Source organism: Mastomys coucha, unplaced genomic scaffold (genome assembly GCF_008632895.1).
Source record: "Mastomys coucha isolate ucsf_1 unplaced genomic scaffold, UCSF_Mcou_1 pScaffold4, whole genome shotgun sequence".
Taxonomy (NCBI): Eukaryota; Metazoa; Chordata; class Mammalia; order Rodentia; family Muridae; genus Mastomys; species Mastomys coucha.
The window spans coordinates 1426099-1439193 of record NW_022196910.1 but is presented as its reverse complement, the minus strand read 5'-3'; the positions used below and the strand labels follow the sequence as shown (position 1 = coordinate 1439193).

Genomic DNA, 13095 nt, shown 5'->3' with positions numbered 1-13095 from the left:
AAAGAAAGGGACGGGAAGAGAAGAGAAAGAAAAGGAAATGGAAAGAAAAGCAAAAAGCAAAAAGCAAAGCAAAGCAAAGCAAGCCTGCGCAATTGGGAGTTGAACTTGCCCCCGCCTGGCTCTCGAGCTTTCCCCTGCAGGGTTTCCCCGGGTCCTCGCTTCCGGCTGGCGGCCGCGTCGGAGGGCAACCGAGGACGTGCGTGCGCCCCTGCGTGCATCCGTGCGTGCGTCGGCCGGAGGCGGGCGAGTCCAAGGGGGCGTGGCGTGCGAGGGGTGGTGCGCGCGGCGCGGCGGGCGGGGGCTCTGGGAGCGCACCGCCTCTTGGCTCCCGGCCTCCCCCGCGCGCGCGCACCGAGTGGTTCAGCCCGACCCCCCGGCTCATTGTGCCTTCTCCTCACGCCGGCCCAAGATGGCGGCGGCGCTAGACGCCCCGGGTCTGTGACTCCTATAAAGAGGGGAGCTGGGGCCACAAGGCAGCGGCGGCCGAGGCACAGGCCGGGCCGTCCGTCCTCAGCCGTCCGCCCCGCGTCCACCCGAGTCCGCCCGCCTGCCTGCCTTCCCGCCGGCGGCCCCGCCCCTCCCCCAACCGCCCGCCTAGCATGGTGCGGCGGCCGCGCGCGCCGACATGGGCGAGAAGCTGGAGCTGAGGCTCAAGTCGCCTGTGGGCGCCGAGCCTGCCGTCTACCCGTGGCCGCTGCCGGTCTACGTGAGTGTCCTTGCGGGGAGCCCGGGGGTAGGAGCGGTGGGGCTGGCTCTGCGGCTCGGCGGCTGCTGCTGCTGCGGCGGCTCCGCGGCCGTTCCCGGCCCGCGCCCGCGCCTGCCGTTGCCCGGACGCGGCCCGTCGCGTTGTCGCCGCCGCCGGCCCGGAGCCCCAGGTCTCCAGCCTTTGAGGAACTGAGTCTGGGCCGACGTTGTGGGTAGGGGTGTAGGGACTGGGAAGTCGGGGATGCCTTGCCTTCGTGGCGACCCTGCGTGGTGTCACCTCAAGTTGTCACCTCACGTCCCCTCATCTTGTCGTCGGTTTCTTATCGTGCTGCCTTCTCCTGTTGTCCCCCTACGCCCTTTCGTGTTGTCACCTTCCGATGTTGATGGGCAGGTGCTAACAGGAACCCTGGGAAGTCAGGGAGGTTGGCCCCTCGTGTCAGCTTAGGCTGTCCCCCACGTTCGTGGCGTGGTAGGAGGGCTCTGGGTAGTTGTTTCTGCATGTTAGGGGGCCGGCTGAAAGGACCTGAGAAGTCAGAGGGGTTGTCATCTCAGCTTGTGCCTCGTGCCTTTTGATTTGATGTTGGTGGATTGGCCTGGAGGTACGGTGGAATGCCTGGAGCAGTCGTCTCTTCGTGTCGGTGGGCAGGGCCGGTGAGACTCTGGAAAGCTGGGGGTATTATCCCCTAATCCTAATGACCCTTAGAAAATGACAGGCAGAGTGGAAGTGCCACAGGCAAGCTGGGATTCTTTAGTCCAGGAGGGCCTGCGGACTTCAGCTTCCTGTCCCTTGTGGCCTTTTGTATGTTTTTTTTTTTTCTTTTTGGTTTTCTCAAGGTTTCTCTGTGTAGCCCTGGCTCTCCTAGAATTCACTCTGTAGACCAGGCTGGCCTCAAACTCAGAAATCCGCCTGCCTCTGCCTCCCAAGTGCTGGGATTAAAGGCGTGCACCACCACGCCCGGCTCTTGTGTATGCTTTGAGTAGGAATTAAAGGCAGCCGGGCTCCCTGGGTGTGCCCTGGGATGCCCTTGCACCTGACCTCTGCCTCTTCCCATTGGGCAGCCCTGCGTGTCCTTGGAAATTCCCACAGTTGTCCATTCGAAACTCATCTGAGGTCAGCAGCATGGCTCAGCAACAAGAGTCCTAGAATCTGAGTTCCATTTTTGGGACATGGCAGAAGGGAGAGTACCAACTTCCACAAGTTCTCTGATTTCACTGTGCACAAACACAGCCACTCACAAATGTAATAGGAATTTTGAAATACCTGTTTGTATGCTGGGCATGGTGGCACACACTTTTAATCCTGGCACCTGGCAGAGACAAAGGCAGGAGGAGTTCCAGACCTGTGGGTTCTAGGTTGGTGGCCTGTCTAGAAAGAGTCTGAGAAATTGGGGAGGCTTGTCCCTTTTGTTACCATGACTGGAAGGACTGTGGGAAGTGGGAAAAGTTGTCCCCTCATGTTGGTGGAGTCTGGAGGAGCCTTGGGAAGTCTGGGAGACTGTCTGGTGAGAGGAAGAACACACTCCTTAGTACTTTTCTTCTTCAGACATGGCTGTTCTGACTAGCCACCCTTTGCAGTGTAGTTGTATGAGTTGTAGTCACAGTTGAGGTGTACATACTTTAGCCACCCCAACCTCCCCTCCACTGTCCCTCTGTCATCTGCCTCCCACCTCCTTGGCTGTCACATTGTGTTCTCTGCCAGCAGCTTTTTCCAGAAAGTCCAGGGAATGATCAGCAACTCTGCAGTGTTCACCCGGGAGGGATGTGTCTGAGGCTTGCCCACCTACGCTGTCTGAGGGCTTGAGGCTGCCCCTTGTTTCTTAGCTGGGCAGCATCCTTTAGGCAATGAGCTAAGTTTGGTGATGATTCTGCTAGTCATAGGATGCCTGTGCTGGTCCAGTGTTTCTTTTTCTATTGTTTCTTTGGTCTTGTTAAATAGTGGCTGATCTGGAACTCACTCTGTAACTCAGGCTGGTTTTGAACTTGCAGTGATATCCTGCTTCTGCCCCAAGTGCTGGGCTTGTACCCCTGTGTGGGGCGTGGGCTTGTACCCCTGTGTGGGGCGTGTGTGTGCGTGTGTGTGTGTGTGTGTGTGTGGGGGGGGGGGGATTAGAGCTCCAGATATCTGCAGGTGGCCTTGTTCAAGCTGAAGCTATCATTGAGGAGACCAAGAAATGGGCTGCTTGATGTGTGCTGAGTAGTCAGTCATAGATAGTCACCAGGCCACATCCCCAAAGTTGTCATATATGAGTTTGAAGGGTTAAAAAAAACTACCTCAGCCAGGTGGTGGTGGTGCATGCCTTTAATCCCAGCACTTGGGAGGCAGAATCAGGCGGATTTCTGAGTTCGAGGACAGCCTGGTCTACAGAGTGAGTTCCAGGACAGCCAGGGCTATACAGAGAAACCCTGTCTCGAAAAACAAAAAAAACAAACAAACAAAAGCACTACCATAACTTTGTTGGTGCCCAATGGAATGGTGCTGCTAGTTTGCCTCTGCCCTGTTCCCTGGTGATAAAGGCTGAAATTCACCCAGTGACACTGGCCCAGTCACCCTCTCATGTGAATCAGGCCTTCAGTTGAGCCTGGCGGGAACTGGCTTTCCAGTGGCGGGCGGCTGGGAATGACCGCCCAGTGCCTTTTCCTTGCTGGCCCAGATCTCATTTGGCAAGATTGCTCTGCTGGCCTAGCCCTGCTCCTGACATCTGCAGGCCCTTTCCAGCTGTGGCTGTCATACTGCTCTGTATCCAGGAGCCAGCAGGTGGCAGGGTGCAGGGAGGGGTGTGTGTGTGGGGGGGGTAAGCTCTCACACAGCCTGAGCAGAGACCGCAGCTCCACAGTGCCCTCTTCTAGTACCATGTTCCATAGAGAGTTCTGCTTCTTAGGAAGCCAGAACCTGGCACACACCACAGTGTCAGTCCTACCATCCTCAGGAAGTGGAGGCAGAAGGATCAGGCGTTCAAGACCAGCTTTGACTATATAGTGAGTTACATGCCAGCCTGCCCCACATACATCAGACTCTTGTTTCAGGTTACTTCCCCCAGTCAAGCAAACATAGAAAAATCTCTTGTGGCCCTGTGATCCCATTACTGAGGCATTGGGAAGAGGCTGGGTACTCCTACCTCTGAGGACTGTAGCTGAGATCTCACTGTGTGCCTACCCACCTGCAGGCCTTCCCAGTCTATTCCATTTGTTTTGCAATGAGGTCTCAGCAAAATCAAACTAGCCTTTATCCTCCTGCCTCCCCTCAGAGTGCCAGGATGCCAGGTGTGTGCTACCAGGTCTGGCTTTTTAATCCTTTGTAAAAAGCACCTGCAAGCTATCTTTGGTGTCCCCTGGGCACAGGGGATAGAAAGACACCCATCACTGCAGGCTCTGGAACTTGACAGACAGATTAGGAACTGAGTGTGGCAGTCATGGACCTGGGCTGGTGGCCCAGCTTCTTAGAGGAATTGAGCATCCCGTGTTCACACTCAGAAATACCCAGTTTGGGGACCAGGTTTGGACAAGAGACAGGTGGGAGGGGGCCACCGTCCTTGCAGCAGCTTAGGGCCCTGGGACCTCAAAGAATAACCCCCTTGGCAGAAGTGATGCAGGTGTCAGTTTTAGCTGCGTGCTTGGCAAGCAGCTTAGGGGACAAACCTGAGAGGGAGGGCTAGGGTGGCCTTTCTGTTGGTGACTCAGTAGGCCATGTGTGGTGGCGTGTCCCTTCTGATGAGTTCAGGAGTCCCGTGGGTGTCTGGGTGAGTTGTGCTGTGGGTAGAATGAGCCAGCCTCAGCATGACTCAGAAGGTATTTTCTCCTGCTGACTTTTTTGGATAAGTGTCCATGCTAATCCTTGCTCACATGGGCAAAAGGTGGATTGACCTTTAGCCTGCCTGTGTGGGCCAGTGACCTGCTCCAGAAGGGAAAGGATGATAGTGGTGGGCTTCCATGTTTGGCAGAGTGAAACATTGGCTTTGTGCTTGCCTTTCAAACCACTTACTGTGTTCATGAGAGTGGGGGACTGCCAGGGAACTACCAGCTGGGCCTCTGCATGGGAGCACTGCCCTTTTTCAAGTTAGACTTTTCTGAGAGGGTCTGATTCTGTACCCAGGGCAGTTTGGCACTCACCATGTAGCCCAGGCTGACTTCAAACTTAGAACAATCCTGTCTTATTCTCTCAACTGCTCTGAATATGGGTATGAGATGTCCTGCTGGCTTCAAGTTACTTGTGAAGTTGTTAAGTTAGTGAGGAAGTCCCACCTCTCCCTTTGGGGTATGTGACACTCTGGCAGGTATCTTTACTTCTGCCATATGGCTAGCCAGCCATTCTCATGAGGGTGGGGTCTGTCCTTAATTGACATTTGGTGATGCCTAGTGACATTTGTGGTTGCCATAACTAGGAAGAGGGGAAACTTGAGCACTGGGCCCCTGCCAAGTTGGGTTTTGGGTATCAGAGACACAGGTCTGCCACCCCTTATCTCAGATTGGATAAGTGGTTTGTTTGTTGGAGCAGACCTGTCCTCTTTTCCAGGGGTCCTCGTTATGCAAGCCAGGTTGGTTATCTTTCCAGAACATTGGCTATGTTCAGTACAGGTGTCCAACCACCTGAGTGTTGGCCTGTTGCTAGCTTAACCCAAACACAGCTGTCCATTGTATGTGGGCACCAGCTCTGGGGTTGAGGTGTGATTACCTTCTGAGGTCCTACACAGGCTAGACTACCACTGGCTGCTCTGTTGGTGGTGTGGTATGCCAGGGGCACAGGCAGGATAGAGCTGTTCAGGGAGGGAGTGTCATGCAGTTGCGTCCCTCCTTACCCTCCCCCTCCACTTCTTCCCTCCCAGTCTCTCTGTCTCTAGACTCCTGATTCTGTGCCTTTACCTCCAGAGTGCTGGAATGACACTGGCCTGGTTTACATGGTGCTGGGGATGGAGCCCAGGGGTTTGTGCACTCTAGGGAGTGCTGGACCCACTGAGCTATATTTCCAGCTCAGAAGGGGAGCACCTGTCCTTGTGTGGGAAGGCCCGGGTTTGTCTAAAACCAGCACCCCAGACAGGTTACCTGATAGGGTCTGTGGAATAATCAGAGGTCAGGCAACTATTATAGCTCTCTAGTTCTACAACAGTCTGTCACCCCTGTGAACAGTCATCTGTCCCCAGCACCCATGAGTATAACTTTTAGACTCAGAGATGTTCTGGACATCTCTTATTTCTGAGCTCCACACTTTGATCAGAACCCTTGTGGTATTTGAGTGTGGAGACATCCCTTAGGCTTTGGAAGACAAACTAGTCTCTTCCATACTAGAACAGAGTAGCAGGATAGACTGGGGTGGCATTTATATACACACCAGGCAACTTTTTTAAAAATCTTTGTGTGAGGGTAGAAAACAGTAGAGGATGCTGTGCCCTCTTATGTCACTATCTGTCCCTTTAAGGCAGGGTTCTTTGCTGGACCTAATGATTTGTCTTCTCAGGTAGACTGGAAGCCAGCAGGCTCCAGTCCCCAGTCCCCACACCCCCACTGGCATCACAGGTGCTGCGACTGCTTGACTTGTTTCCTTCTCTTGTGATTGCAGAGCAAGTGCTGTGAACTCTTGGTCTCTTTGTGATCCCAGTGCAGCTACTCGAAGCTGCCCCAGTGCCTGGGTGCAATGCGATGCTATCTTGCTGTTGTCTGGCCAGGACTGCTTGCCTCTCCCTCAGGGCTTGTCCCAGCTCTCCTAAGACTAGAGTAACCAAGCCCCTGTCCTTTGCCCTCACATCCTGAGGGAGGAGTAGCCTGCAAGAAGGAGGATACAAAAGTGTCCTGATGGTGAACATGCAGTCACTCTTATCTGTTGACTAACCTATGTCACTTAATAGACCTGGGTAGGTGGTGTCAGCCCCCTTTGAAGACCTCAGAGGCCAGTTTAGCATGAAATGTTCAGCAGAAACTCTTGTGGCTGTAGGGCAGGCAGCTGGCACAGATGGGCTGGCTCTGGCCTCATCTCTGTCCTTGTAGCTGAGCAAGGACACTTGTCCTTCTGTGGACCTCTGAGTCCCCATCCCATACCTGCCTCTTGCCTTCAGGAAGATGGATGTCTCCATGTGTGCTGTGAATTACTACCTTGGAGCTGGACCAGGCCCTGGGTCCCTCTGTGGACTTTTGAGTTCAGGGTCAAGTCTAAAAATTTTCTCTAGGCTGGGTGTGTCTGTAGCCTCAGTTGCTTGGGAGGCTGGGGCAGGGAGATTGCTTGAGCCCAAAAGTTGGAGGCCAGCCTTGATAACATCATGAGGCCACTATAAAGCTACCAGAAAGTTATAGACTGAATGTTTCCCTTCCCCTCCTTCTCCTCCTTTCTTTCTTTCTCTCTCTCATTGTGTGTGTGTGTGTGTGCATGTGTGAGCAGACATACCCCAAGCTTGAAATGTGGTGTACATTCTTGGGATAGCCCATCAGGTTGAGCCTGATATATGTGATATGATCGTAGCCCTGTGTGGTCTTTCTAAGAATCTCCTTCCTTTCACAGGTGCAGTGTGCAGGGCCATGTGGGACACCAAAAGTGGTCAGTGCTATACATCTGGCCAAGCTGCTCACCCGGAGCCAGGGTCCTTAGTCTTCCTTTGTGTGAGGCTATGTTTGCTAATGACTGAGGTCATGGTTCCACTCCTGTCTGAGGCTTCTTCAGGCTTCTCTGCTGGATTGCTGCTTTGGGGTCACCCACTGGGGCATCCCAGTGGTCATGTTCTCTCCTATGGGTCTTTGGCGCTGGAATGGAGATGTAGACTCCTTTGAGTTGATCCTTGATCAAGCAAGGGACCTGTCCTGGGATTCTGTGTGAGGCTCCTGCCTCTCCTGCCCTTGTACAGGCAATGCTCTGTTTGGCTGTTGGTCACCCTGCATGTGATCTGAGCAGTTGATGGTCATCGGTTGGGGCAAGTTCAGAAGGGTTTGGAACAGCCTCCCACATGTTTGCTGTGATGGTATTTGGCGGCCACAAAAGGGAGTGTTTTGTTTGTTTTTCTACACAGGGTCTCTCTGTGTTGTCCTGGCTGTCTTGGAATTCACTTTATAGACCAGGCTGGCCTTGAACGCCTGTCTCTGACTCCAGAGTGCTTGGATTAAAGGGGTACACCACCATGCCCAGCCTGCCTGCTGCTTGCTTGCTTGCTTGCTTCCTCCCTCCCATCCCTTTCTTTCTTTAACAGAGCCCCTCTGTAGCCTTGGTTGGCCTTGAACTCACAGAGATCCACCTGCCTCTGTCTCTGCTGTGACTAAAGGCATGCACCATTGCCCCATACCACTTGGGTGTTGCTTTGTGGAAGAAATGAGCTGCTGTGGTTTGGTGACAAGAGTCTGGGTGAGCCTGGTACAGTGGCACATATCTGTGACCCTAGCAGCACTCAGGAGTCCAGGGCAGAATTAGGCATTTCAGGTTAGCCTGGTCTATAGTGATCATTCTGCTCACATATCCAAAAAGGACTGAAGTCGCTCAGCAGGTGTTGGCAAGGTCTGGTGTTCCATCTCTTTTCCAGTAGGAAAAGAGAAAAGGGCAAACTGTCCTAGGCACTCAGCAGTGAATTCCTGGTGCTGCTCGAAGTGTGGGCTGTCCCTGTACAAAGAGACCAGCATTCTCATGAACCCAGGCTCCTGGGGCTATGCCCAGCGTAGTCCCTTCCTTCCCAGGTGCCTGCATGCCTATCCCTTTCCTAGGGACCAGTGAATGCTCAGGGCATGGACACAGCTGGAAGAATCTGCTTCTCTTAGTTTTGTAAGCTCAGGACTATGAGTGGACATAGTAGGCCCAACAAAACTCAAGAGTGTGGTTTGGTCCTCAGTAAGCTGGGAAGCCCTGAGAATGCTGCAAGGTCCCAGCTTGGCAGGGAGAGACAGGAGAACCTCAGAAAGACAGGGATTGGGATTACTGCATAGTGTTAGAGGGCTTGCAGAGCATGGGTGAGGTCGTAGGTTCTCTCCTGAGTGCACAGGCCCACACCAGTGCTGGTGTTTTTTTGTTGACAGTACTAGGGCTGGAACCTTGCCTTGTGCATGGCAGGCAAGTGTGTGCTGAGCCATGTACCCACCAGACTCTTCTATAGAGACCATCAGTGTGTTTAGAGCACTTCTGATACTGTCCAGGGCTGCTCTTGTTGGAGGAGATCCTTCTCTTCTCCCCTCCTCTCTCTCCTTTCTGTCCCCCTACTCCAAAAACAAAAAACAAAAACCACAGGCTTTCTCTGTCTAGTCCTGGCTATCCTGGAACTAACTAGCCCTGTAAACCAGGCTGGCCTTGCCGGGCTGTGGTGGCGCACGCCTTTAATCCCAGCACTTAGGAGGCAGAGGCAGGCTGATTTCTGAGTTTGAGGCCAGCCAGGTCTACAGAGTGAGTTCCAGGACAGCCAGGGCTACACAGAGAAACCCTGTCTCGAAAAGAAACAAAAAACAAAAACAAAAACAAAAAAAACAAAAACAGGCTGGCCTTGAACTCACAGAGATCCTCCTGAGTGCTGGGATTAAAGTTGCCTTTTTTTTTTTAAAGATAGTCCTACTTATTCCAAGCCAGCCTGCCTGCCTGCACCCGCAGAGAGATAGGATAAGAAGTGGGTGCCACGAGGTCCAGCTTCCTCTACTCTGTTTTGAGACAAAGTCTCATGTAGTCCTGGCAAGCCAGGCTTTTCTTTCCTTTTCTTTCTTTCTTTCTTTCTTTCTTTCTTTCTTTCTTTCTCTCTCTTTCTTTTCTTTTCTTTTCTTTTCTTTTATTTTTTTTGAGACAGGGTTTCTCTGTATAGCCCTGGCTGTCCTCGAACTCACTCTCTAGACCAGGCTGGCCTCAAACTTAGAAATTCGCCTGCCTCTGCCTCCCAAGTGCTGGGATTAAAGGCATGCGCCACCACTGCCCGGCTCTTTTTTCTTTCTTTTCCAAAAAAGTGTTTTTAATTTTCTGTGTATAGTGCTACACACACGTTTGTCTGCACGATCTCCGTGTAGTCCCTATGGAGGCCAGAAGAAGGTGTCATATCCACTGGAGCTGGAGTGACAGGCTGTTGTGAGCCACCATGTGATTGCTGGGAATTGAACCTGGATCCTCTGCTGGAGCCTCTCCAGCTGCACAGCATTTCTAAGATCTTTCTGAGTCTAAGCTTGTGGTGAGCCAGTGTCGTGCTTGCCGGAGAGCTGTGTCAGCCACCTGGGTTGAGCACCCAATAAGTTATCAGAGAGTAACCCAGGCTCGGTATCGAATGCTGCAGGCCCTGCCTCTCCAGCAGTGTTGAGTAGATTCTCTCTCTGTTCTTCCCAGTCTCCAAAGCAAGTCAGGCTGATATCCCACGTCCTGGGTGCTCAGGAGTGGTTTGGGTGACCTCAGGGCAAGGCTGATCTTGAGAAGACTGGGTACACTGGGTATTCACAGCTATGGAGCACATGAAAGGTGTGTGTATTGTTGCCTGTCTGCCTGCCTGCGCATGCATTCATGCACATGTTCTCTGGTGCCTTTGATGTTCTACAAGTGAGAGAGAAGAGATGAAGCATTGGGTAACGGTAACGCCCCACTGCTATGTAGCTTCTCTGGGGTGACCTGTGTGCAGTCATTTTTTCATGCCAGATGGGCCCAGCCACAAACCACAGAACTGATCTCATAGCTTAGGAGAACTGTGAGTTAACTGGGGTTACTTATTGAGTATGGGTGACTCAAAGGCAGCTTGGGGTTCCCTCTACCAGCTGCATGGTGCAGTTTTCTTTCTCTGGCACTTGTGAATCATGGAAATTTCATGCACTTCCTCAGCCTCAGACTTAATGAGCTTTCCTACCATGCACACCCCCTGACCCCTAGCTAAGTGGGCTCATCTCCAGACAATCACAGCAGGAGACTGTCTAAGCCCACTGTGTGAGCCCACATTAGTCTTCAAGGGCTACTTGACTGTTCCTTTTCATCTGTGTGTATCCTGTGGCTGTGCTGGACACAGCACTGGGTCCTCTGTGCAGCACGGGTGATGGCCAGGACTCAGGCAGAGTGAAAAGTCTGGACTCTGGAGGCCCTGGCCATGGCATTGTGTGTTCCTGTACTGACTGGTTTTGTGTCAGCTTGACACAAGTTGGAGTTACCACAGAGAAAGGAGCTTCAGTTGGGGAAATGCCTCCATGGGATCCAGCTGTGGGACATTTTCTCAATTAGTGATCAAGGGGTGGGGAGGGCCCCTTGAGGGTGGTGCCATCCCTAGGCTGGTAGTCTTGGGTTCTATAAGAAAGCAGGCTGAGCAAACCAGTAAGGAACATCCCTCCATGGCCTCTGCATCAGCTCCTGCTTCCTGACCTGCTTGAGTTCTTGTCCTGACTTCCTTTGGTGATCAGCAGCAGTATGGGAAGTGTAAGTGGAATAAACCCTTTCCTCCCCAACTTGCTTCTTGGTCATGATGTTTGTGCAGGAATACAAACCCTGACCAAGACAGTCCTGTTCTCATGAGGTAGGCCTGCAGCCTTCATTATTCTATAGTTGCCTTCATTACCCTACAACACACTTCTCCAGTGGAGCTCAGGCTGTGCAAAGCCAGTGGGCAGTGGATTTGAAGGGCAGGAAGCTCATAAGGTCACTGGCCAGCCCAGGGAGGCCTGAGCTCTGCACCTCCTGCTTTCTTGTCCTCCTTCCTCCCTCTGTAGCTTTCTGTCAGTAGTTGGCATCCTTGTGCTTCATTTTATGGTGACAGATTTGAGAGCTGGCCCTGAGTGGTCATGTTGGGGCAGGGCTTGATTTCAGGCATAGCACACAAGCTGGCCGGTGGATGTGCTGTCTATTTCCCATTTTTGTAGGTGGCCCAGTGGGACTCTATAGGATCTGCCTACACCCATCAGGTTTGCAGGGAGTCAGGTTCCAGCTTTGGGGAATGTGTTGAGTCAGCATCTCTGTGGGGTCCAGGCACTGTGGGTATGCATCATAGAACAAGAGGAGTTGGGATGTCACTGTGTGGTTGTTGGGGCCAACTGTGCAGTCTTTTCTCTTTCAGGACAAGCACCATGATGCTGCTCATGAGATTATCGAGACTATCCGGTGAGTACTGTGTGGGGTGAGCACTGGGATTGGGACCTGCTTCCTGAGGTTCCCAGCACTTCCACTGTGCTGTCCTCATTGGAACCTCTTGGGAAGTGGCAGGAGGAGCCCTGGCAGAGGCATCAAGTTGCAGGGCATCTCTCCATGACCCTTGTCTGGGAAAACCTCAGTTGTTTGTTTCCCCTGCCAAGGTAGGAATGGAGCCAGCTCTCATATGTGCAGTCTCTGAACTGCTACCTCCTGTGAAATAGAACTTGGGGCATCTCTGTGTCCCCCTAATTTCCCTTCACTAGTCCCTATCTTTGGCTTGGGGAAAGTTGGGAATTTGTAAGGACCACTAAGACCTGACCTTACTGAGTAGGGCCTCCTTCCTGTGACACCTGCAGACAGATGCCATGGTGCCAGGGCAGCTGCCTGTTGAGATGAATCTGCAGCCTTCCTTCAGGAGCTTCTGCCCTCTGTGGCTCCTGTGATAATGGACATAGATTACTGGGGAAAGCCCTGGCAGACCGTAGCGACTGGACTCTTAGATTGCCATTGAGTGTTCTGAGGTGGAGGCAGCAGAAGCAGTGGGACTTACAGGCCAGCCTGGGCTGTAAAGAGGCCAGTAAGTTGGGTGTAGCACTAACCTAGGGACCTGAGTTCATCTCTGGAAGCTATGTGAATGAAGATGGAAGGAGGGGACTAGCAACAGTTGTCCTCTGACCCCTATATGTTCTATGGTACACATGTCACCCCATCTTGTGCATCCACAAGTGCATACGTACCCACCTTCCACCCTGTGCACAAATAATAACTAAGAAGGCCCACCCACACTCTTGCCAACTGTCTAAGCTTCCAGGAAGCTCTCTTGGTAGAAGAGTGTACCTCTGGCTGGAATAGTGTCACCCAGCAGGACTTGGGAAGCAGAGGCAGGAGTATCTCTGATTTTGAAGCCAGCCTAGTTTTCAGCCTGGTCTACATAGTGAGTTCAGGACTGTCAAGGCTGTGTAGAGAAACCCTGTCTTGGGGGCAGGGGCAGGGTGTTATATCTCAGGCTGATTATAGATGGCCTTGAACTCTCCTGATCTTCTTGCCAAGACTGGTCCCTCCCCCAGAGTTTTTTTTTTTTATCATGTTTGTGTGTGGTTGACTTGTTTGAGTGCACACATGCCACAGCACATAGTGGGGGCAGAGGGCAGCTTTGTGGAATTGTTTCTCCTCCAAGATTGAACTTGGGTTGTTGGTTCTGTGCCACAGTTGCTTTTTACCCACTTGCTATCTTGCCAGCCCACCCCATCTCCACCCCCACCCTTCCCTTTGGGGAAAGGTCCCATTATGTTATAGCCCAGACTGGCCTTGAATTTGGAGCCTTTATGCCTCAGCCCCACCCAACAGTGATGGATTGGCCGGCT

The 13095-nt window shown here is 52.7% G+C and overlaps 1 protein-coding gene across 3 annotated transcripts in view; it reads left to right on the top strand.

Moving 5' to 3' along the window:
- The first annotated feature begins 360 nt into the window (after positions 1–360).
- Dot1l (DOT1 like histone lysine methyltransferase) overlaps positions 361–13095 on the top strand; it is a 40877-nt gene continuing 28142 nt past the window's right edge. The window contains exons 1-2 of one of the 3 annotated variants that reach the window (XM_031350415.1): positions 361–706; positions 11658–11701. In XM_031350415.1, the coding sequence (XP_031206275.1) occupies positions 626–706; positions 11658–11701 (125 nt within the window). In that variant the 5' untranslated portion in view covers positions 361–625. Of the gene's footprint in view, positions 707–816; positions 876–11657; positions 11702–13095 lie in introns of those variants that run through there. The other 2 variants (XM_031350417.1, XM_031350416.1) reach the window with 2 other exon arrangements.